The sequence below is a fragment of the Propithecus coquereli genome, unplaced genomic scaffold (assembly GCF_000956105.1).
Source record: "Propithecus coquereli isolate 6110/MARCELLA unplaced genomic scaffold, Pcoq_1.0 Scaffold292, whole genome shotgun sequence".
Classification (NCBI taxonomy): domain Eukaryota; kingdom Metazoa; phylum Chordata; class Mammalia; order Primates; family Indriidae; genus Propithecus; species Propithecus coquereli.
In genome coordinates this window covers 1,558,881-1,581,374 of record NW_012148530.1, presented here as the reverse complement: position 1 = coordinate 1,581,374, position 22,494 = coordinate 1,558,881, and the positions used below count along the sequence as shown (strand labels likewise).

The following is a 22,494-nucleotide window of genomic DNA, read 5'->3' as shown; positions in this document are numbered from 1 at the left end:
ATTGTTCATTGAACCTTGACTCCATAATAGTAAACATTCATAAATAAAAGGGCTAAAAAGCATTTATTCAATCAGTCACAAAACTCTTTTGAGCCAATTACTGGAAATGGAAAAACGAATGACACAATCTTTTAATCTCGTGGACCTCAGAGTCTAGTAGACATGTATGTAAACAATTACAATATAGCAAAATGCTAGAGTAGGAGGTGTGTAACAGAGCTGTTTTGCAGAGGTTAAAAACGCAAGGTCGCTATGTATTATAGTAAAACACATTTTAAAATGAACACCCTGTTCACATGTCGGGAGTAGTAAGGGTAGCATCTATGTCTGCAGCCACTAATCACTGTTAGTGTGATCAGGTCATCTGTCTTAGTGCAGGGGTCCAGATAGATTGGGGTGTCTGCAGATGAGAAAGCATGTCACATTTTTTAGGGCACAGGTCCCCATTTTTTAACTATATTTTTGGAGTTCTGTGATCCATGTATCTATGAATGGTTCTGGTGGTAGAAAGTACAATTATGTATGTGAGACATTTGTAGAAAGGTTATTCACAAGATCGTCCTTGATCTTTGTTCAAGGATGATCTTTGTTCAAGGCTTTGCTCATCCTGCTCGCTCACAGAGACTGGCCAGAAGTGCCAAAACCCCCTCACAGAGACTGGCCGGAAGTGCCAAAACCCCCGGCATGGAGGAGAGCGGCTCTTAGTGGCTTTTTAAAGGGATGGTTCTCTCACAGGCTGGCCACTGTCAGGCCCTCTCCCTCCAAACTCCCCCTGATTCTTCACTGTCTGGACCCTTGGGGCCCTCTCTCTCATACCCCTATAGTTCCTTATCCAGCCTTCTCTCTTCTTGGTAATTTAGTTGTACATATTCCTGTCTCTCCTTGCACAATTAATGCTATTTTAAATACTAACCTCCTTATCTTAGTTAGAACTTTTTTGCAATGAATATTGTTTTTGTCTCTGGCAATGCTGTCTCTCCCAATCCTACTGTCCTTTAGTTATATCATCAAAATATGTCCAAATTTAGGAGGGTTTTTTTTTTTTTTGTATAATGTATTTTTAAAACATGAGATACCATCCTGTACAGTTGGCCTTCTGCCACATCTGTAGATTAAACCAACCTTGGGTGGAAAATATTATTAATAAAAAAAAATGGATGGTTGCATCTGTACTGAGCACACACAGACTTTTTTTCTTGTCATTATATCCTAAACAATACAGTATAACCACTATTTACATAGCATTTAAATTATATTAGGTATTATTAGTACTCTAGAGATGATTTAAAATATACAGGAGCATGTGCATAGATTATATGCAAATACGATGTCATTTTATGTAAGGGACTTGAGCATCTGTGGATTTTGGTATCTACTGGGATCCTGGAACCAATCTCCCATGGATAGCGAGGGACGACTGTTCTTGTATTTTGAAATATGTAATACAAAGTACTATATTTTCTATTTTATCCTCGTTTCCTCCCCAATTAGTGGATGATTTCCACTGTGAAGAAACCAGTTGAAGTTCTTGTTTATTTGTTTAACTCTAACAGTCAAACAAACATCACCAGCATCTTGTTTTCAGCCAGTAGCAACAGCTAACTGAAGTCTTTGCTTCTGCTGTAGGAATTCATGAAGAAACTGGAAGAAAAAAGAGCCGAACTGAATAAAGCCACCAGTATGGGAGACGCTGTTTTGGCTATCTGCCACCCTGATTCCATCACCACCATCAAGCACTGGATAACCATCATCCGGGCCAGGTTTGAGGAGGTCAGTATGTCTCAGATGATCTTCAGAGGAGCAATAGCTTTGAGAGTTGGGGGAGGAGGTGGGAAATTTCAGCAATTGAGATGTACTTGACCACCATGGGAAAATGAGACCTTTACGTAGATAATATTCTTTAAAATGCCCTTCTTATGTGCATTACCAGTCTCTGAAATGCACTTTTCTTTAAAAAGTTAAGGGAATTTTACAGCTCTGTCTATGGAATGTTAAAAGGCAAATATTTGATTCACTGTATAACATTTTGTCCCACTTCCACGTTGTGTCTGTTAAATAATCCAGCAGTTGAATAATGTTTCAGAGCAGTATATACTTGTGGAGTGAAGTGGTATACACAAAGTAAATTAATTCTCTAGTTAAAATCTTAGCTTTTTTTATTTCTACTCTGCTATGTGGAGGAGACATACTTGATCCTTCAGAGAATGTATATTCAATTTTAAATTAGAAAGCAATGGGAGCCTGAGTGATTGACACACATCTTTAAATTCTACAGGTGGTGAACGTCAGAGAGAGGGCTCTCATACCCTCCTCAAGCTGGGTCTTCGTGCCACTAAGGGGATCTGGAAAGACTAGAAGCATTATGGGTCTAGCTGAGGATGATCCTAATTTACATTTAAAATTTGTTTATTTTATATCAATGCAATTATTTACATAAGTTGGAGAAATTCAGAGAAATTTCTGCTTCTCTGACAGGTGCTGGCCTGGGCAAAGCAACATCAGCAGAGATTGGCAAGTGCTCTGGCTGGGCTCATTGCTAAACAGGAATTGTTGGAAGCTTTGCTAGCTTGGTTGCAATGGGCTGAAACTACACTTACTGATAAGGATAAAGAAGTCATCCCCCAGGAGATCGAAGAGGTGAAAGCCCTCATTGCAGAACACCAGGTAAGATAAATATAATCCTAACCCCCATTAGCCATCATCTCAGACATTTCCTTTCTTTCAGTGCTGTACTCCTCAAAACATTGCTTTGTGCTTGTTATTTTCACTTCTTCAAACATACTCCTCAGCTCCTTACAACTGGATTTTAAATTCTACAGCTGTCTTAAAACCTGTTACTGTCTTCACAGTAACCCTCTGTGACCTTCTCCTTTGTCCCCTGTGAAGTTATACTCATGTGGTACTGTCTCACATTGGCACCTGCCCTAGCCCTCACCTTCTAAATGTCAGCTGTCCTCACCTCTTACATCTTATCCCCGGTTCTCTACTCCTCACACTCGGCTCCCGCTTTTGGTGATCTCACCCACCCTCATGGCCTCAGCTGGTACCTTGTTTTATTGCTCCAGTGTTTGCACTTTCATCTGCTTCCCAAGATGACCATCAGTACTCCAAATACATCATACGTAAAAGGGAACGCATCACCTTTCTGAGAAAAATTGCTTCCCCTGTATATCCTACTTGTTTTAAACTCAAATGATGGGCGTCACACTCACTCTGATTTATGTGATTGCTTGTTAGTTTGTTTAATGTGTATTTACAAAGAGAAACGGTAAGTGTCAGCTCGGTTGGTTAAGCCGCTCACATTGCCGTTTTTATATTTTAATAAAAGTCTAAGATATCACTGTCTATAATAGCCCTAGAGTCTCACGTTATGTTCCCCGTGATCGGAAGTACTGAAGTGGTCTGAGCTCTCTGGTGTGACAAATATTCCAGAAGTGCGTTCTTTTACTTTTGTCTGCCTCTCCTTTTTCCCAACACTTTTCATAGTTTCTGCCTTTCCTTAGCCTTTGCTACAAATTCTAGATATAGGGATACCTAGGCAGTAATAATAATAACGATAAGCCTAAAGAGACAAGCTAAGCAATGGCGAGAGAGTCAAACTTTTTAAATATAACTGTAGTAAACTTTAACCTAAATAACTTCTACCGTCCTTGGAATATCTTATTTATGAATATTTTGATATATCCCCATTTAATGCGAATGCGTTGTGTCACTGTATATCAAAGCCATCTTATATATTTCAAATATTTAGGTGAAATGTGCCACAGAAAAGTCCCAGGAAACACCCCAGCTAACTAGTTCCTTTGCCAAGAAATGCTAACTTAAGGATTCTTCTCCAAGGGCTTGGAAGCTTGATCTTCGTTGGTACACAGGTTATTTCATTCACACGACTGCTCCCATATGTGGTCTTCAAACTGAAACAAATTATTTTTATTTTTAATTTTAATTTACTCTCTTTACCAGCTATAACATTTTGCATTTGTTATATTTAAAAGTTAGTAAGTGCTGTGTATGGTAATGGTTTAGATTTTTTTCCCCTAAAGATAAAACCTGATGATTTATTCTCCTTCAGAAATAATAGCATGGTTCTTTTATCTTTTTGTTTTTAATTCATTTTTAAAGACGGTTTTCTCTGGTGTACTTTTATTTAATTGACATCATTTTTTTCATTTCAGACCTTCATGGAGGAAATGACCAGAAAACAGCCTGATGTTGATAAAGTCACCAAGACCTATAAGAGGAGAGCAGCTGATCCTTCCTCATTACAATCCCATATTCCAGTGTTGGATAAGGGACGAGCAGGAAGTAAGCAGTGGCCAATTTCTTTCAAATGTAGATGATTAAACAAGGAAGGTAGTTTTCTCTTATTTTGAGTTATTGTTTGATTCTCAAAATGATAGAGCAGTTGGTGATTCTACGTGAATGCTCTATCATAAAAGATTTTCTTGAAAGAATGCATGGGCTCAAGTAGTGTAACAACTTGTTTAAAAATAAGGAAAAAGATACATGTAGGTTTCTGTATTTAGTTTTATCTGCTTGAAGTATGTATCTTTCAGATTAGCTAGAAGAAATTGGAAAAATTTGCAGCAAGAACAGAAATCACCCCCCTGTGAATTGTCTCATTTTTCTTCTATTATGTAAATATTAATAATGTTAAAGCTGAACATAACAAAAATGACCATGACCTGTATAATGTTCATGACCTAATTGTTCATTAGTGATTTTATCCATGTTCATGTGACTTCAGGTCTATTTACTTCCTGGGCTATGTTAATCTAATGAAATAACATTAAAAACAATAATAGCTTAGAGAAGATTTAAAAGAAGCACAATTTGTGTCGTATGTTTTGCATATTTCTTAGTTTTTCTTTTAATTAAAAAAGGAGTGGTGTCAGAGCTGTTGTAATTACCGTGTTACACAAGGAGACAAAGTAACAAACTGGTTAAGAACCCTGGAGTCAGACTCCTTGGCTGTCTCCACCACTTACCAACTGGGAAACATAACTTTGGACAAATTACTGAAGCTCTCTCTGAACCTCAGTTTCCTCTTCTGTAAAAGGGGGTAATTATAACCTCCTTGGACTGTGGTGAGAATTAAATGAGCAAATGCATATGAAGTACTTAACATACAGGCATACTTATAGGTTAAATGTTCAATAAATAATTAGTTATTGATATAAATCCCCCCTTGGACACTTAGCATTCTATGTGACCTTAGGGCAGTCATTTTTCTGGCCCACATTTAACCGTTTAGTTAGATGAGGAAAATGTATTGAAATAATTATTTTATAAAGTTATAGAAACTTGTGAGAAACAGCCAGAAAGTGGGAGAAAACTTTAGTAAGGCAGAAAACTTGGGTATGAGACTATGCACAGGAAACATGCAATCTCAGTGGAAAATGGACTTGAGCAGAAGCTGGGATCCTATACGTATACTCTCATATTTAGTTGGGATTTGTAAAGCATCTTGCCGTGACTCTAATCGCTACCCAGTGTCTCCTGCCCTCACCTGCTCTCCATTTCCGCCTTATTCTCTAAGAAGGGCAGCTGGGTTTCTTGTAACTGACTTTAAGATCTGTCTCAGTGTCCTGGGAGATTTATTTTATCTTGCCTTAACAGAGAGGAGGATCACAGCATGCTTCATTGTCATTGAAATGGCATGAATTTTAAGCTGGAAGATGTTCTGAGCATAAATTTATTGAGAGAGCTTTCGAATAGTTAAATGCCTCTCTCAAGATATATTTCTCTAAATTACATGAACAGTGTGTGATCCTTAATAAGTAAAACAGATTTTTTGTTTGTTTGTTTGTTTTCTTTTTTTTCTTTTTATTTTAAGAGTATTATAGAGGTACAAATGTTTTGGTTACATAAATTGGCTTTGCACTGCCGAGTCAGAGCTACAAGTGTACCCATCCCCCAGATGGCATGCATCCATCCCCTCCTACCTCTCCCACCTGCCCAACACTATATAAATGTTATTTTCCATATGTGCACATTAGTGTTGATCAGTTAGTACCAATTTAATGGTGAGTACCAGTGGTGTTTGTTTTTCCATTCTTGTGATACTTCACTTAGAAGAATGGGCTCCAGCTACATCCAGAATAATACAATAGGTAGTCCGCCAGTTTTTTTTATGGCAGAGTAGAACTCCATGGTATACATAAACCACGTTTTATTAATCCACTCATGTACTGATGGGCACTTAGGTTGTTTCTGCAGCTTTGCAATTGTGAATTGTGCTGCTATAAATATTATAGTGCAGATGTCTTTTTTATAGAATGTCTTTTTTCCCTTTGGGTAAATACCCAGTAGTGGGATTGAGGGATCAAATGGTAATTCTACTTTTAGTTCTTTGAGGTATCTCCATATTACTTTCCATAGAGGTTGTACTAGTTTGCAGTCCCACCAGCAGTGTATGAGTGTTCCTATCTCTCTGCATCCACGCCATCATTTATTGTTTGGGGACTTTTTGATGAAAGCCATTCTCACTGGAGTTAAGTGATATCTTCATTGTGGTTTTGATTTGCATTTCCCTGATGTTTAGAGATGTTGAGCATTTTTTTCATATGTTTGTTGGCTGTAAGTCTTCTTTTGAAATTTCTGTTCATGTCCTTTGCCTACTTTTTCATGGGGTTGTTTGATTTTTTTTCTTGCTGATTTTCTGGGTTCTATATAGATCTTAGTTATTAGCCCTTTATCAGATATATAGCAATATAAATATTTTCTCCCATTCTGTAGGTTGTCTGTTGGCTTTAATGATAGTTTCCTTGGCTGTGCAGAAGCTTTTTAATTTGATCAGGTCCCATTTATTTATTTTTGTTGTTGCTGTGTTGCTTTTGGGGTCTTCTTCATAAATTCTTTGCCCAGGCCAATGTCTATAAGAGTTTTTCCAACATTTTCTTCTGGAATTCTTATGGTTTCATGCCTTAGGTTTAAGTCTGTTATCCATCAGGAGTTGATTTTTGTGAGAGATGAAAGGTGCAGATCCTGTTTCAGTCTGCTGCATGTGGCTATCCAATTTTCCCAGCACCATTTATTGAATAGGGATTTTTTTCCCCAGTGTATGTTTTTGTTTGCTTTGTCAAAGATCAGATGGCTAAATGAGGATGGTTTTATATCTGGATTCTCAGTTCTGTTCCATTAATCTATGTCTCTGTTCTTGTGCCAGTACCATGCTGTTTTGATTACTATAACCACGAAGTATAGCTTGAAGTCTGATAAATTGATACCTCCCAATTTGTTCTTTTTGCTTAAGGTTGCTTTGGCTATACAGGGTCTTCTCTGGTTCTATATGAAGTGTAGAGTTATTTTTTCTAGATCTGCAAAAAATGACATTGGTATTTTAATAGGGATTGCATTGAATTTTTAGATCATTTTGGGTAGTATAGACATTTTAACAATATTGATTCTGCCCAGTAAAAGAGATTTGGACCTTGACATTATGCATCATCTAAATTAGGATATTTTTACTTGTAATACTCAATAATTAAGTTGATTCGGTTTTAGCTAGGAATGAAAAAGGTCAAACCTTAACACATTTCAGAACCCTCGAAACAGCCATCCTAACTAAAGTTATGTTTTAACAGGAAAACGCTTCCCAGCATCAAGCTTATATCCCTCTGGATCACAGACACAAATAGAAACCAAGAATCCCAGGGTAAACTTATTGGTGAGCAAATGGCAGCAAGTCTGGCTCCTCGCATTGGAAAGAAGGAGAAAGCTCAATGATGCCTTGGACAGGCTAGAGGAGGTTAGGAAACTTATATACTCATCACCATGTTGTCCTCATTCACCATAACACATTGCAAAAATCTTGATTTTTTTTTTAATAAAACTTTTCTGATAATAGGTAAGCAAACTCTTGCTATCTGAGTGCATGTTTTACTGCTACAGTGAATACCACAAGTATGTATGATTTTGTGGAAAACTGACATATGGGATTAGGGACTCAATAAAGTAAAAAGCTATTATATTTTAATAATTAGAAGCTGATTCCTTAAGAAAAGAGCTAACATGATATAATGTTTGCTGGTGGTACTACCTGGCAAATATAATCATTTATAATTCAGATATTTTAATTATATATATCTTATGACCTAAGATTCATAATTTTAGATTCCAAAATTGGGAAATATTTAGAAGTCTAGGGAGTTAAGAGAGGCTAATATTATAGAGGAGGAGAGAGCGAGGGGTTGGGTGAGTGCTATTGATCTGGGCCTGCTAGTCCCAGGGAGCATGACTCATGGCAGTACTTTGGGGAAGACTGCCTTTGTGACAGGCATTAATCAGAAATTTTTGGTTTAAGTTTTTAGGAGTTTTATTTGTAAAGAAAATCAGTGATGATAATGAAATAAACTTCAAAGAAAAACTGTCTCTGAGTCCCCTTTGCAAGATCATACCTTTTTTTGAAATGGCAAAGATGCATGTATTACCTAGAAAGTCATTTAAAGAATTTTATTCGTATAGGGTAAGATATAATTTGAGCACAGAATTAACCAAAATACCTTCTGTCCTTTCTAGCTGAGAGAATTTGCTAACTTCGATTTTGATATCTGGCGCAAAAAATACATGCGGTGGATGAATCACAAGAAATCTCGAGTGATGGACTTCTTCAGGAGAATTGATAAAGACCAGGATGGGAAAATCACACGACAGGAATTTATTGATGGAATTCTTTCCTCGAGTAAGTCCCAAGGGAAGTGACTGTAACTGATGTAATTTTTAAAGAAAATAAGCTTGTGTTACTAATACAACAACGTCTTTAAAGTTGGCTGGGAAGCTACCACCCAAAGTATCTTTGGTAAAATTTATGGCTGTGGAGTCAGGCACACTTACTAATTGTGCAACCACAGACATGTTCCTTCACTCCCGTGACTCTGTGTCCTCATTAGTATAATAAAGTCAATAAGATGTGATTCTTTAGTTTTTGTGTTGCCTAGCGTATAATAGGAAGTCAATAAATGCAAGCCCCTTTCTTTTTCATTCTAATTCACATTGTGATCTAACATTGTCATTAATAGGAAATCAGAACTCTATAAAAATTCTTAAGATATTAGTCACCTTCTTGTTTGATGGTTCAGTCATTTGTGTATGATTTTCCTGACAGATATTACTAGGCATCATTTTTGAAGTATTATTTCATACTAATAATTCTTTCAGTAGTAGTTGAGCCATATATAAAATTGCTGATACTAAACGATTTTCAACCTACAAACACAACATTTTCATACGATTCACCCAAATAGTAATTAAAGATAAATTTGGATCATATGTATAGCTACCATTCAGTTTTTTAAAAAGGATTTTAATATATTTGATCAGCCACACCAAGATTAAAATGTGCTGTCAAGAATGTCTTGAGGCAGAATTAACAAGTTAGATTACTTACTCTCGTTTTGAAAATTTTAGAGTTCCCAACCAGTCGCCTGGAGATGAGTGCAGTTGCAGACATCTTTGACAGAGACGGTGATGGATATATTGACTACTATGAATTTGTAGCAGCTCTTCACCCAAATAAAGATGCATATAAACCTATCACAGATGCTGACAAAATCGAAGATGAGGTACTCATTAGCTTTCCACTGCCTAGGACAATAATAGTGTGTTCTGCTAGGATATCATGCACAATTCATGCAACCATTTTATTTATTTTCCACTTTAGTTGTTGTGGAAATTTTAAGAATTCCACTATGTAATATTAACATTAAAGTGAATATTTCATCGTTGTTTTTGGCAGGTGACAAGGCAGGTAGCTAAGTGTAAATGTGCAAAACGATTTCAAGTTGAACAGATTGGTGATAACAAGTACAGGGTAAGTTTTCAAAATAACTTTGTAGTTCCTTTAAAGGATATAAATTGAAATGTGTATACAAGTTGATCTGCATTGTTTTCCAGGAATCCTCATTATTTATTTTACCTTATATCAAAATTTAATGGTATATGAAACCTCCCAACTTTTATCATTTTAAATTATATAAAGGTAGCCTGCATTTTGTACATTAGGATGTATCTTTGACATTTACAACATGTACATTACTTTGAAGTAGAAAATTATTCACAAGAAAACACTCAAATGTCATATATTTAGATTGTTTCATATTACTTTATAATATATTTTATTATGATTAGAGGTAAGTTTTCAGATTTCTAACATCAAAGCTCTTCTAAACCAGAACCACAAAGTTAAAAATATTGACTCATTTTTATAAATATGAAAAAGAGGCAATGTTTATTCCACTTGTGCAGTAATTTTTGCATTTATTCAAAATCTCAGTTAACTTGGTTCACCCTCTTCAAAACAGAAGAACAATGTGACTTCATCACTCTTCCTCTATTTTTTTTTTTCTCTTTTTCGGAACATCTCGTATCTGTAGTAGCTAGATAGGAAATGTGCTGAGTTTCCCTAATACAGTGTGTTACTTGTCAATGCAACAGTATTCATCTATACATTCAAATTTTTAACTTAAATTTTGAAATACTAAGATTTTCAAAAAAATTTCATAGAGAAAATTTTCTGATTATTTGGTTTGAAATTGGGACGACTGGGTGCTTGCACATCTCTAAACTAGATACTACATCCAGAAGCCCAGAGTGTGAGTATGTGTGTGTGTGTTCTAGAGTCATACAGAAAGTTTCCTGTTGAACTAATTGTGTCTTTCTTCCATTTTTCATTTTTTTTATCAGTTCTTCCTGGGAAATCAGGTATAAACCAGTGGAATGTATTCTCAAGTTCCTGATGACTTTTTTTTAACTTTAATTCATAGTCATTAAAGCTTGCCATGGCCAATCTTCCCCATGCTGTCTCCCTAGCTACTACATTGTTGGTTGGCGTGGTGTCTCTGTAAGCGCTATAAGGGTCCTTGATCCAGGATTCCTTTTTGCCTTGTGTCTCAAAGGAGGAGATTACTTTTAAGCAAACCAGATAATGAATTGTAACTTGGCTACCATGTTGCAATTTTCAATTCCCGTTTTTTAGAATACTATTAGCATATATTTCATGCAAATACTCATTGGAATACAAATTTGATTCTCCACACATCTCTGTGTAGCCTCACTGGTGTTTGACTATTTAGGACTTACGGTATACAGGTAGCAGAGGATGACCAGCATCTGGCAGTGACATGGGAAGACAGAGCACTGAAAGGTCTCCTTGGTCCTCAGCCACGAGTAACATATTCTCTTCACAGCAGCTCTTTTCCACTTGTTCTAAATCATTGATTTAGGGCTTCGCATCCTGTGAGTAGAAGTGTTAACCCTGCAGGTTTTAAGGGATGTCATTCCTTTTGAGGAAAGTTATCACATATAACTTACAGAAAATCTTAAAGTCACGTTTTATGCCATATTGACCAAATGTTTATATTGACATTTGAGGCAATATAAACTGTCTAGTGGCACTGCTTCATGATCAGAGTGTTGAAACTAAAGACAAGAAATACTGTTTTGATTTCAGCTTGTTCAAGAAGATTCTTTTTACTCTAAGCTTTTGGAAAGAATCATGCTATCTATAGTACCTGACCATATCTATTAGATATTACTTTGCCACTTCATTTTTAAGCCATATTACATCTCAAGTTTCAAATTATCTATTACTCCTATTTATTGCAAGCAAATAATGTATTTAAAATATAAATACTCGGTTACTTTGAATAGATTTTTTTTTTTAAACTTTCATTAGTTATACTGTAATACATAACATGTTACTTTTCCATTTTTGTTATTTTCCGAGTCAGCAAATGGGATTGCCTCTTTTATTTGTGGAGAGGATGAGAGAAATATTTACCTCAAAAGGTTTTATTCACTAAAAGCACAAATAGCAATATTAGTCTATTTTTTATTGTCTCACGATTTGGGTATTGGGAAAATTAGGGAAATTCTGAAGACAATGTTAGCTGTCTGGAGAATGCCCTCTTAAAATAAAATTGAAAATTATTCACATTTGTTGGAATTGAAATATCATCTCTATAAAGTACCTTTAGTTACTTCCTTAACACTTCTGTTTCGAGCACAATCGTGGGCCAAAATTATCTGGTTCCTTAAGGGTAATTTTCTTTAAATCCCCTTCTTTCCCTTTGCTTATGAGCAGCACCAAATTTTTTCTAACAAAATAAATATATCTTTTTATTTTCAAATTTTCATTTAAATTTCAGGAACAGTTTCAATTATAGGAAAGTCTAAGTCTCAGTGTTCGAAATCAGATTTAGAAATAGCGATTTAACAAGGTTTGATGGAAAACACATGAGTTCCTACTGGTGCATTTCACGTGCTTTCTAGGTCCTTCTGAGTTTGAGGATCCGGAATGGAACTTGGTTGGCTTTGTTTTAGGGTTCTCTTCCTGAAATTCAATGGCAAAACCTGCCGAAAAGTAACAGACTGTTTCTACTTTAGAGTTTTCTGTTTATCCATCATGACTTTAACAACATAGTCAAAGTCACAATTGCGTTTTACCTGCTTTAAAGAGAATCTATTAATGTTTAATTGACTGCTCATTTTGCTTCGTTATCTTCTGGGTTGGCAACCATGAAATTCAGTCTGGTAGTTTTTATGAGTTGGACATGAGCCTATTAGAAATGATTTAAAAGTATAAAATCATTTCTCACAGGCTTTCAAAACAAATAAAGCTATGATTAGGAACTACCTGTAGTCTAGAAATTTATTCAGGACTTGGAGAATTTTTAGCATATACAGGTGATTGGCGATCCATCTGAAAGGGCAAGACAAGGATGATTGCTTGTCAGGGTCAACCGTTATGGTACCAACAGCTGTGGAAGCTGCATCATTAATAATGTGCCCGTGACCATTCTAATATTATAGTAATCTGAAATGGCATATTAATGCAGCCTTTAACAAATTGGTTTACTAGATCATTAGAGATGCAAAAGTTTTAATTGACTGTGAAATTTTTATTAGTCATACTCACTTACACCTTTATTCTCTATAAGTCAAAACTGCTCTTAGAGAAAACAAAATGAGCTTATGACAATTTCTCCCATATATTTTAGTGGAAAACAGTTTTAATGTAAAAGGTAGTTTTAATGAAGAGGAATCAAAGGGTATTAAATTTTCCTTAGTGTCATCTTATTTTGTATAAGCCCTGGACCAGTGGACCAGTGTTTATTTTCATGGCTGTGTTTAATTTCTGGAAACATTTTAAAATTACTACCTTACTAATATTGTTTCTATCACAAGAAAGAAAAATAATTTTTAGACCAAAGCTTCAATATTATACTTGATAACCTTTGTAATCTTTTTTCAAACTGTTTCTTTGGGGCTAAAATCAGCATGCAGCAGTCTAACGCAGATCATTACAAACCCCCTTTTCTGAGATTTTACTAATCGCTATGAACTAAGCAAGACATTAGAGTCGGTTGCTTAAGCTACCGCAGATTGCACATCATTGTTTAGTTTAGAATTATTATTGACAATTAGAGGTTATTTCTGTCTTCACTGCACAGTTCGGAGACTCCCAGCAACTGCGCCTGGTTCGGATCCTTCGAAGTACTGTGATGGTTCGTGTTGGAGGTGGATGGATGGCGCTTGATGAGTTCTTAGTGAAAAACGATCCCTGCAGGGGTAAGGAGATGCTCATGTCAAGATAACAGCATCATTACAGTGTAGCAATTTCTTAGTACTTTCCAGCATCAAAAACATACTGGGCATAATTTTGGTCATTTATTCCAATAGTGAATGTTTCACATTGGTCTGTCAGCCTAAAGTTCCCAGAGAACTTGTGGCAGTCATGTAAACCATGTTCTTCTCATTGTTTTTTTTTTTTTTACTTCTTCTGGATGAATATGAGACAGGTGGGCAAGAAATACTAGAATGGATTTTCTTAGTGAGATCCTCTGCGATTTTCGAAACAGTTACACCAACCCTGGAAGGGATTTTGTCCATCATTAAATAACAAAGTAAAAATGAAAGAAAATTGAGTGGATGAAGCCTGAAAATACTGGATAGTAAAAGTTTAAAAGTCAAAGCTTTTATGAAGTGAAGGGGAGGTGAGGAAAACAATACTTAAACAGTTTAAAAATAATACTCAACTAAGTTGACTCTCATTTTGAAGTTGCAGATTAGAACATTAAAAATATAAACATATAACACTATAGCTCTTGGAAATATCTACCAGCCCAAAGGTCCTAGGTTAGCTTTTAATTTTCCTGTCTTCAGATCCTACAGTCAATTTTTGAATTCTTAATTGATTTATTAATACATTACAAGTGGTCACTTGATTGCCATTTCTAATTAGGTACCATCTACTCAGTAGATCCATTTTTCTACCTTTGGGAAAAACAAACAATAAAACTGTTATGATTTTCTTTAACCTGTGAACTCATTTTAATCTTTTAAACAAACAAACATCAAATGTTTGTGCCAGTGCTGCCTATTTAGCCTGCCAAGTGGGAGGCCAGGGTTCCTCCGGTAGGGCCTTTTGGTTTTGGTGATGGTGTCACCACCTGGTATATACCGGTCGGAGTCGGCGGGTCTCTCTGCCAAGGCCACCAGGGGTTATTATACAACCTTATGCAGTAGCCCTGCTCTTTGCTGGCCAAAGATACTCCTGCGAGAGAAGTAAAATAAGAACCATTTTGTTTATATTTTGAAAATAATGCAGCCAAGGGTGAAATGCAGTTACATTTATGAAATGAAGAAATTAGAATATGTAGTGTTCTTGGGCTGCTTAGGAAACTTAGTGTGACACAATCTTCCAGATACGTTTTTTTAATTCAGTCAAATCTTCGAGTGCTTCTTTTCCTGATGCAACTTTTCTTCTAAAATGTGTGCTGAAGGCCGGATCTGAGCACCCTTTGCATTTTCAACTACTGTACTTTGTTTCTTCTTCTGCTAACAGTATTCTTTAATGTGATTGGTATCCTGTGTCATTTTTTCTAGTTCATCATCATGGGAGTAAAATGTTACGTTCGGAATCAAACTCTTCAATTACTACTACTCAGCCTACTATAGGTTGGCAACCCCTCTCTTTGCCTCTCCCCTCTTTCCTTTTCTCTTTCCTACTTTTACATTCTTGCTTTAATCATTTGTTTTAAAGTAACATGCTTCATCCATCGCGTATGGCTTAACTCATATCCAACTGAGCTGGTGCTTCCAAATTTAAATTCTGAAAATTTGACCCACTTTGGGTGTGTTGCAAAGGCAGGTGTTACGTAAGTGATCGAACACATGCTAACACGTTGCTCATCGGGTTCTTGTGGAGTGTTCTCCGTGTGCATATGTGTTTGTATGAGTGCTGCATCACTGATGACCCCACGGATCCTTGGGTCTGGTGTTTGTTATTGCATGTTGGTAAAACAGTTTTTCAAGGCATAAAATCAAAATACTAGCTGCCTCATTTAAGTGAAAAATCTGGAAGTTTATATGTTGTCATCATGACTAACAACCATCTCTCATTCTGTGTAATTCTATCATTTAATTAATCCCGATATTAACATGCTGCCATTCTCCTGACCCCAATAGTACATGCAAAAGACACAGTCCTGCCTTACCGGCTTGTCTTCTCAGTGTGGTGAAAGGGAAATGAAACCATGTGGGCATCAGTAGCTGGTGGATTAACAATATTTTAGCATGAGCTTTCCATTTTCATGCTGACACTTTCTTTAATAGTGGTTATTCTTGCTGGTGTCTAGTGTTAGAATAAGCACACTTGTTTTTTTTTTCCTTGCCCAACTCACTTGTATCCAAAAGGAATGCATTGGAAAGGAATGCATTTGACTTTTTGTTATGCTGAGTTGGAGTTGGCATGGCAAAAAGATGTTCTTGAAATTCTCAGCGTGATCTCTGGTGCCAGGTGGTTGTTCTTCTCATAAACGATTGAGTACCTCTTCTTTTCCTTCTCTTCTTCATGTGCATTGTTGCGTGTGTGATCCAGCCAAAGGAAGAACGAACATGGAACTGCGCGAGAAGTTCATTTTAGCGGATGGCGCCAGTCAGGGCATGGCTGCTTTCCGACCCCGGGGCCGAAGATCCCGGCCTTCGTCACGAGGAGCTTCCCCCAACAGATCTGCCTCTGTGTCCAGTCAGGCTGGGCAGGCGGCCTCCCCGCAGGTCCCTGCCACCAGCACACCCAAGGTAGGACTCGATAAAATCTGTTCCTCCTCCTGTGCAGTCTTTGTCCTAGGTATATGTTTGAATGTTTTATTTAAGTCCCTAGAATTTGTAGGACTAGCTGTCTCCCTTTGTGTTCCTTCTCATGATATTGGAAATGAAGGATTTAAAAAATGTATATATGCTTTTGCCTAGCGGCCCATATACAGATGATCTGTATAGGGGCTTTGTTATCTTTCAGATTTTTTTTAAGCTGCTTTCATTTATTTTATTTATTTATTTTGGGGTATATGATTTACCATCAGATCTTTCCACTTATTTTTGATTATTATTATTCTCACCTTGAAATGTGACTCTTTGCTATGAATATCTCTTTCTGTGGCTTTGTTTTTTATCTGCTGTCCTTTACATTTGATTTGCCATTGTTCCATACAGATTCTCCATCCTTTAACACGCAATTATGGTAAACCATGGTTGACAAACAGCAAAATGTCAACTCCTTGTAAACCTGCAGAGTGCTCAGACTTTCCCGTGCCATCCGCAGAGGTATTGTAAGGCCCCAGAGTCTAGTCTTAACAGTCTTCTTTAATTGAAACTATCACCCACTAACATTGCTTCACCACTCCCTTAATATAGGTACCTCTGATAATACTATGTATGTCTTTGTGTAGACTTCTGTAAAATAAGAACCACCCTGACAGTTCTTGGAAGACATGAAAATAAGGGGTTAACAGAAAAGACAGTTTATGGCTTTTTGAACAGTGTCAGCCCGGCATAGTCACACCTGCAGGCACTATACCGCCTTTGTTTTTTGGTTCTCACTCTATTCTACCTTTATCTCTTGGGAGAGTAAAATACAGGGGATTATATCCAGACCTAAGTAAAATTTCTTTTAAAGCTTATGGTATGCTTTTGCTACTAGACATAATTTGGGCAGAAAATCCCTTTAGATGGGAGTAAGAGGCAGTATTATTTGCAAGAGAATCACTTAAACTAAAAGAATGCGTATTGAGTGGTCGCTGTGGGCGTGGTTCTTCTGAATTACAGTGCATTCACTTCTGCCTGAAAACACTGGGCGGGTGTGACATAAGCTGTCAGTTATCAGCCCAGGGGTCAGTGAGGTGAGCTTAGATGTGCAGAAAGTTATCTGTCATTTTCAAAAAGTAATGTATCTTTCGTAGATTTTAATAACTAATATCACTTAAGCATGCTCCAGCTTTCTAATATAGCATGATGTATGGGGATGAAATATTTAGGGGATACAAAATTTACCAAGACTAACTCATAGATCATTGACATTCAATTGAAAGTCAGCCACGTATCTTTTCTAAGAAACCTCTCTGTGAAATGACAAAGGCACAAACAAATATCACCTATTTGATTAGAATTATAGTAATTAGGGTGAAAAAGTCCCTAAGTACCTTTTTTTCTTGAAATTAAGGAGTATTTCATCTTAACGATCAAGAATGTAACTTAACAGCCTGGACCCTTGTATAAAATGTAAGATAATAACTGTACACAGCCCTTCATGCTTTCCAAACACTTTATCTGTTACTTAATCCTCACATCAGTAATAAGCGGTAGGCAGAGAAAAGTTCCTTACTTTCATGACTTCATGGAAAGCCCTTTGCTGATAAGTGGGAGAATTGGGACCAAAACGACCCATTCTTCAGCATTTCCTTATTTCTTCCTCTTCATTCCCTCGAGCCCACCATTTCCATCCCTTCCTACCAAGTGGGCAACGTTAGTATCATACATTACATCTAGAGACATCTGTCATTTCTTAATAGAACTACTATAGCAAGAACTGAGAAAAGTTTAAAGAACCTCAAGTGACATATTAACACTTATTTTAAATGTTTAGGGCTATGATGCTATGTTAGTTTAAGTTTTTAAATAGTAGAAACTGCCCCAAATTAAAGGCAACGTATGTTATTTTGACTAATGGAAAACTATGTTTCATTTCAAAAAACCTCATAAAATGAAAACCAATCAACCATGCAAAAAAAAAACCAGTTTGTTTCTATGGAAGGGTCTGTGACAATAAAATAAAAACCATCAAGGCATTCTGAGAAGAATGATTTTGGTCTTTCAGGGTGATGCTACTTTGAGTGATATGTTTCACAAGTTGTAAGTTCTTACTCCCTCAAGAATTGTTGGGATTCTGTTTAAGTTAGGAATTTAACTAGATCAGTGTTGTCAGATCTTGAGCAAATGGGCCCTAATTTTTCACATTTGTAGAAAGGATATGAATTAAGTGAATGTGAAGATTATTGTGATTATGAGAGTGAAAGTATTTTGAAAACTCGAGCATTCTATGTACACAAATCACACCTAAATGCTACACCTAAGTATATTTATAGTATATATAGATGAATTATATGAATATGAATAAATGTAACTTTGATGTATCAAAGATCTTCCATATGCTTTATTAAACATTTTAAGCTATCTAATAAAGGTAAAATCAATTGTTAAAAAATGCACACATCTAATTTGTATAGATTCGTTTCCTCCAGATAGATCCCCGGCTCTATTCGTTGAGTGTGCATTGAGGGATATTGCATCCCTTATATTCCTCAAGAGATTTATTTATCTTTTTAATTTTGGGAGACTTTTCAAAATGCTGTAGTGATCTGAAAAAATGCGGTGAGTTTAGCCTTATAATAAAATCTCATAGATATGATTGTTTAGACTTTTTTTTTTTTTTACAAAATCCTGTAGTATTTTTAAAGAATTTTCCCCAAATGTTGCCCTATGTATCTTGTTTGTAAAGACTGTAGAAGGTGATAGAGCCGTGAAGTGAAGTGGTATCGTGCCGAGTTATAAAACATCACTCTTTTTTTCTTTTTGCAGTTCAGTTTGTTTAAGTCATAGCTTTCCAGTTATTTGTTTACTTGTCATTCTATCTCTGTTTATGTCTGCCTAGTTCCTTAAAAGCACTGGAGGCAGCAGACTATCCAAGCACAATTCTTCATTGCCCCTGCGCCCTCTCTACGCCATGCAGTTGCCATCTTTTTGGCAAAACTTTCTTAACTCTGTAATATTCACTGACAGTCTAAAAGATACTAACGTACTCACTGTTTAATTTGTCTTTCTTTCCTTGCCATCATTTTCGTACTCCATTGGGAATCTCCATTTTGTGTTTTCTCTTTAACCATCAATTAATTTTCTTTAGAAAGTTTCCTTTGAATTCTTAGAGAGAGAATAAGAAATTAGGGGAGAAAAACAAGTGAGAACCTCATGCCCCGTTTAATTGAAAAGTTTCTGCCCCTTCACTTCCTGAAGAGGTCTAGCAGAGGGTTTCCACCCATTTGTAAAGAAGTGGTGTTGGTGGAGTATCATGGCACAGGAGCAATATCTTGAAATGTGTTGTCACTGGTTAAATACAGGGAACACCAATACAAGGAAGCAAGCTTCGACTCCCAGGATATTTATCAGGGAAAAGCTTCCACTCTGGGGAGGACAGTGGCTTGATAACAACTGCGGCTGCCAGAGTCCGAACACAATTTGCTGGTGAGTGTGGTGCATTTCTCTTTTGAATGACTTCTGCAGCGTGATCATCTGAAGATTAAAGTCCCTTTTTTTCCCCTTCCTTGGGGGAGAAATTACAAATTGACACTAATGTATTCTTTTAAAATGGCATGTAGTCCCTGTCCTCCAGCAAAGGTAGGGGATAAATGAGTCATGGTAGCAACTGACTGAAAAGTCCCTTTTGGAAAGTGCCAAAGAAAGATGGAAGAATTACTGTGAAACAGAAGAAAAAATACAACAGTACTCTACCCCTTCCAGGTGGGAAGGTCTTGGCTGTTCTGCCTGCTCGAAGACTGCACAAGCAGGTCCCTGTTTCGGGTGGTTGGAAAAACTCAGCCACACTGAGCCTTACACCAGTGGGCCCCCCCCCAATTCCTTCACAGAATAGTGAATTTACTAACCCCTGGGTTCTGAGCTCAACAAGAATGAAGCTTCTTTAAAGTTTCAAGTTTTATATTTCAAATTCATACATTCTTGCAGTTACCTGCTCTCAGGCAAGATTTACACCTAAAAGTTTGCTCCTTGATTGCACTGCACATATCCCTGGGTACACATGCTAAAGTTTAGAAAGCATAATCTTAAATGATAGATATATTCCTTAATATTCCTTATGTCTGTTTGTAATAAATGGAATCCCGTTTTAAATGACGTGAGCCCAAACTTACCTTTTGTATGTAAATCTCGCCTTTGCTGTATTGTGTCTACTTAGAGTAAAGCCACCTACCTTTGCATAACAGGGAAAGGCCATAAATCCACAAGTATTTTCTGAGTGCCTACTAGGTGTCAGGGAAAAATGTTGAGATTAAAGGTGGCATCGGGTTTCAAAAATCAGTTGCAGATGGACCCAATCATAAAGGTGACCCATCCCTGCCTTCTCTCCTCAGATTCCAAGAAGACTCCCAGCCGGCCAGGAAGTCGAGCTGGAAGCAAAGCTGGTAGCAGGGCCAGCAGCCGCCGAGGCAGTGACGCATCAGACTTTGACATTTCAGAAATCCAGTCCGTGTGCTCAGACGTGGAGGCTGTCCCCCAGACGCACAGACCTACGCCCCGAGCAGGTTCTCGGCCATCCACAGCCAAGCCTTCCAAAATCCCCACACCGCAGAGGAAATCACCTGCCAGCAAATTGGACAAGTCCTCAAAGAGATAGTGCAATTGGTTCCACCAAGATTCTTCCTCGAGCATTTATTATTTAAGTTTGAACAATGTAAAATATGATGTAGAAATTCTTGTGAAATATTGTAAGAGGCGAGTTTAAAATTCTGCAGATGGCCTTATTTGTGTATTTGTCTTTTTATTTTATCTGTATAATTTTCTTTTTGTCAGATATTCTGGGGTTACAGTCACATCGTACGTGAGCGGGAAGAAAGAATTTAACATGCACTAACATTTCTGCGCTGTAACGTGCAGAGCACACACTAAAATCAGTTACTGTACCTACAGGTAAGTCTACATCCTCTCTGACAACCACAGCACTACGTGCATTGCTAACGTTAAGGATACCTCATGACATTTTCTCCCGTTTATGGAAGCTCTGAAAAGCTGAAAGACACACACAGGGGATATATTTTAAGATGATTCAAATGTAAGCTGAAGGACACAAGACAGAAAGACAAACACATCCACACACAATTCTTTAAGCACTATCTGACAGAGAACTCACAGGAAGTTACTTCCAGCACTTGCCGGGACTCTGCTATTCAAGTACTTTGCAGCATTTCTGTGCCATTGCTCTCCGCGAGGCCAGAGGCACCCTGGATATTAGACCTATTATACCGTAAGAATATTATTATAAAGTGCATTCATCTACATGTGAGGTTTTCTTTTGCTTGAGTGGACAGTAGCACCTGTATCATTGAACTCATTTTGTATCAAAGCAATTTTGCTTGCAGAAAGCTATGAAATAAAACATGTCCCTTAACTGCATTGCTACGGAATTAATTTTTTTCCCCAGGGAAAATTAGTGTATTTTTTTATGAGCAATATCAATTTGGAGTGACCAAAAGATACTTAAAAATGGGTTTATTTTGATTTCTCATCTGAAATAATCATGTTCTGGTATTATATCTATCTATATTTAATAAATATATACATTTTAATTTATTATGTATACTCACATACTATAGAAAGATTAGTATGCATTTAATAAAACATATTCACTTGAATATATGGAATACCTGATTATTTAAAGTGAACTTTTCTGTTGTTTATTTTAAATGAAGGTTATATATTTATGTTTACTAATAGTAAATAGGCTAAATTGGGAGGACATCAAAAACAGGGAGTTAAAATAATGTTAACTACTCGTTCTACAAATATTTTTAATAAATACCAGCCTTGTGCTGGCCACTGTCGGTGACACTGAGGCTACCAGGCTCCTTTCCTCTTATTTTCAAGGGGAAACAAATAAACAAATCACTAAAAAAACATGAACTGAAAGCAGAGGGTGTGTGACAGGATGACTGATTTTATTAAGGTAATATAGTGGTATTCTTCTGGCCTGTGTACATTTAAAAGTCAAATTGTAAAATTTTCCTACCTATGAAAATAGCAACAGGTACCCTTAGAAGAATAGCAGATTGTTACTTTTGGGCATGACAGACCCAACATTCTGCATAACTTTGTGAATTTAGTTTACCAAGTGGCAGCGGTGGTGTTCAGGTTCAAGGGAACAGTATTATGTTTTCCTGCTTGGCCTTTATAATGGAGACCGACACTGAAGAGCCCGGAGTTTCCACCAGCATAAATTACGTGCCATTTTTAAGCAATCATAATTCATTCTTTGTCAAGGCGTGGATCTCAGGTGGGAGCCCTTGGTGGAAAGGGTAATTCTAACCTATGGGATCACATGCTGTATGGTTCATGCATTTGATTATAAACATGTCATCTGAGAAGGCATTTGAAATT

At 36.8% G+C, this 22,494-nt stretch overlaps 1 protein-coding gene across 1 annotated transcript in view; it reads left to right on the top strand.

The window, feature by feature from the left end:
- The window catches only part of DST (dystonin), a 374,223-nt gene extending 352,471 nt beyond the window's left edge, over window positions 1–21,752 (top strand). The window contains exons 78-90 of the mRNA XM_012648708.1: window positions 1,627–1,770; window positions 2,476–2,664; window positions 4,176–4,305; window positions 7,587–7,750; window positions 8,521–8,683; window positions 9,409–9,563; window positions 9,737–9,811; window positions 10,684–10,701; window positions 13,452–13,569; window positions 15,881–16,080; window positions 16,492–16,602; window positions 19,449–19,572; window positions 20,475–21,752. Of these exons, the coding sequence (XP_012504162.1) occupies window positions 1,627–1,770; window positions 2,476–2,664; window positions 4,176–4,305; window positions 7,587–7,750; window positions 8,521–8,683; window positions 9,409–9,563; window positions 9,737–9,811; window positions 10,684–10,701; window positions 13,452–13,569; window positions 15,881–16,080; window positions 16,492–16,602; window positions 19,449–19,572; window positions 20,475–20,737 (1,854 nt within the window). The 3' untranslated portion in view covers window positions 20,738–21,752. The remainder of the gene's footprint in view (window positions 1–1,626; window positions 1,771–2,475; window positions 2,665–4,175; window positions 4,306–7,586; window positions 7,751–8,520; window positions 8,684–9,408; window positions 9,564–9,736; window positions 9,812–10,683; window positions 10,702–13,451; window positions 13,570–15,880; window positions 16,081–16,491; window positions 16,603–19,448; window positions 19,573–20,474) is intronic.
- The last annotated feature ends 742 nt before the right edge of the window (window positions 21,753–22,494 follow it).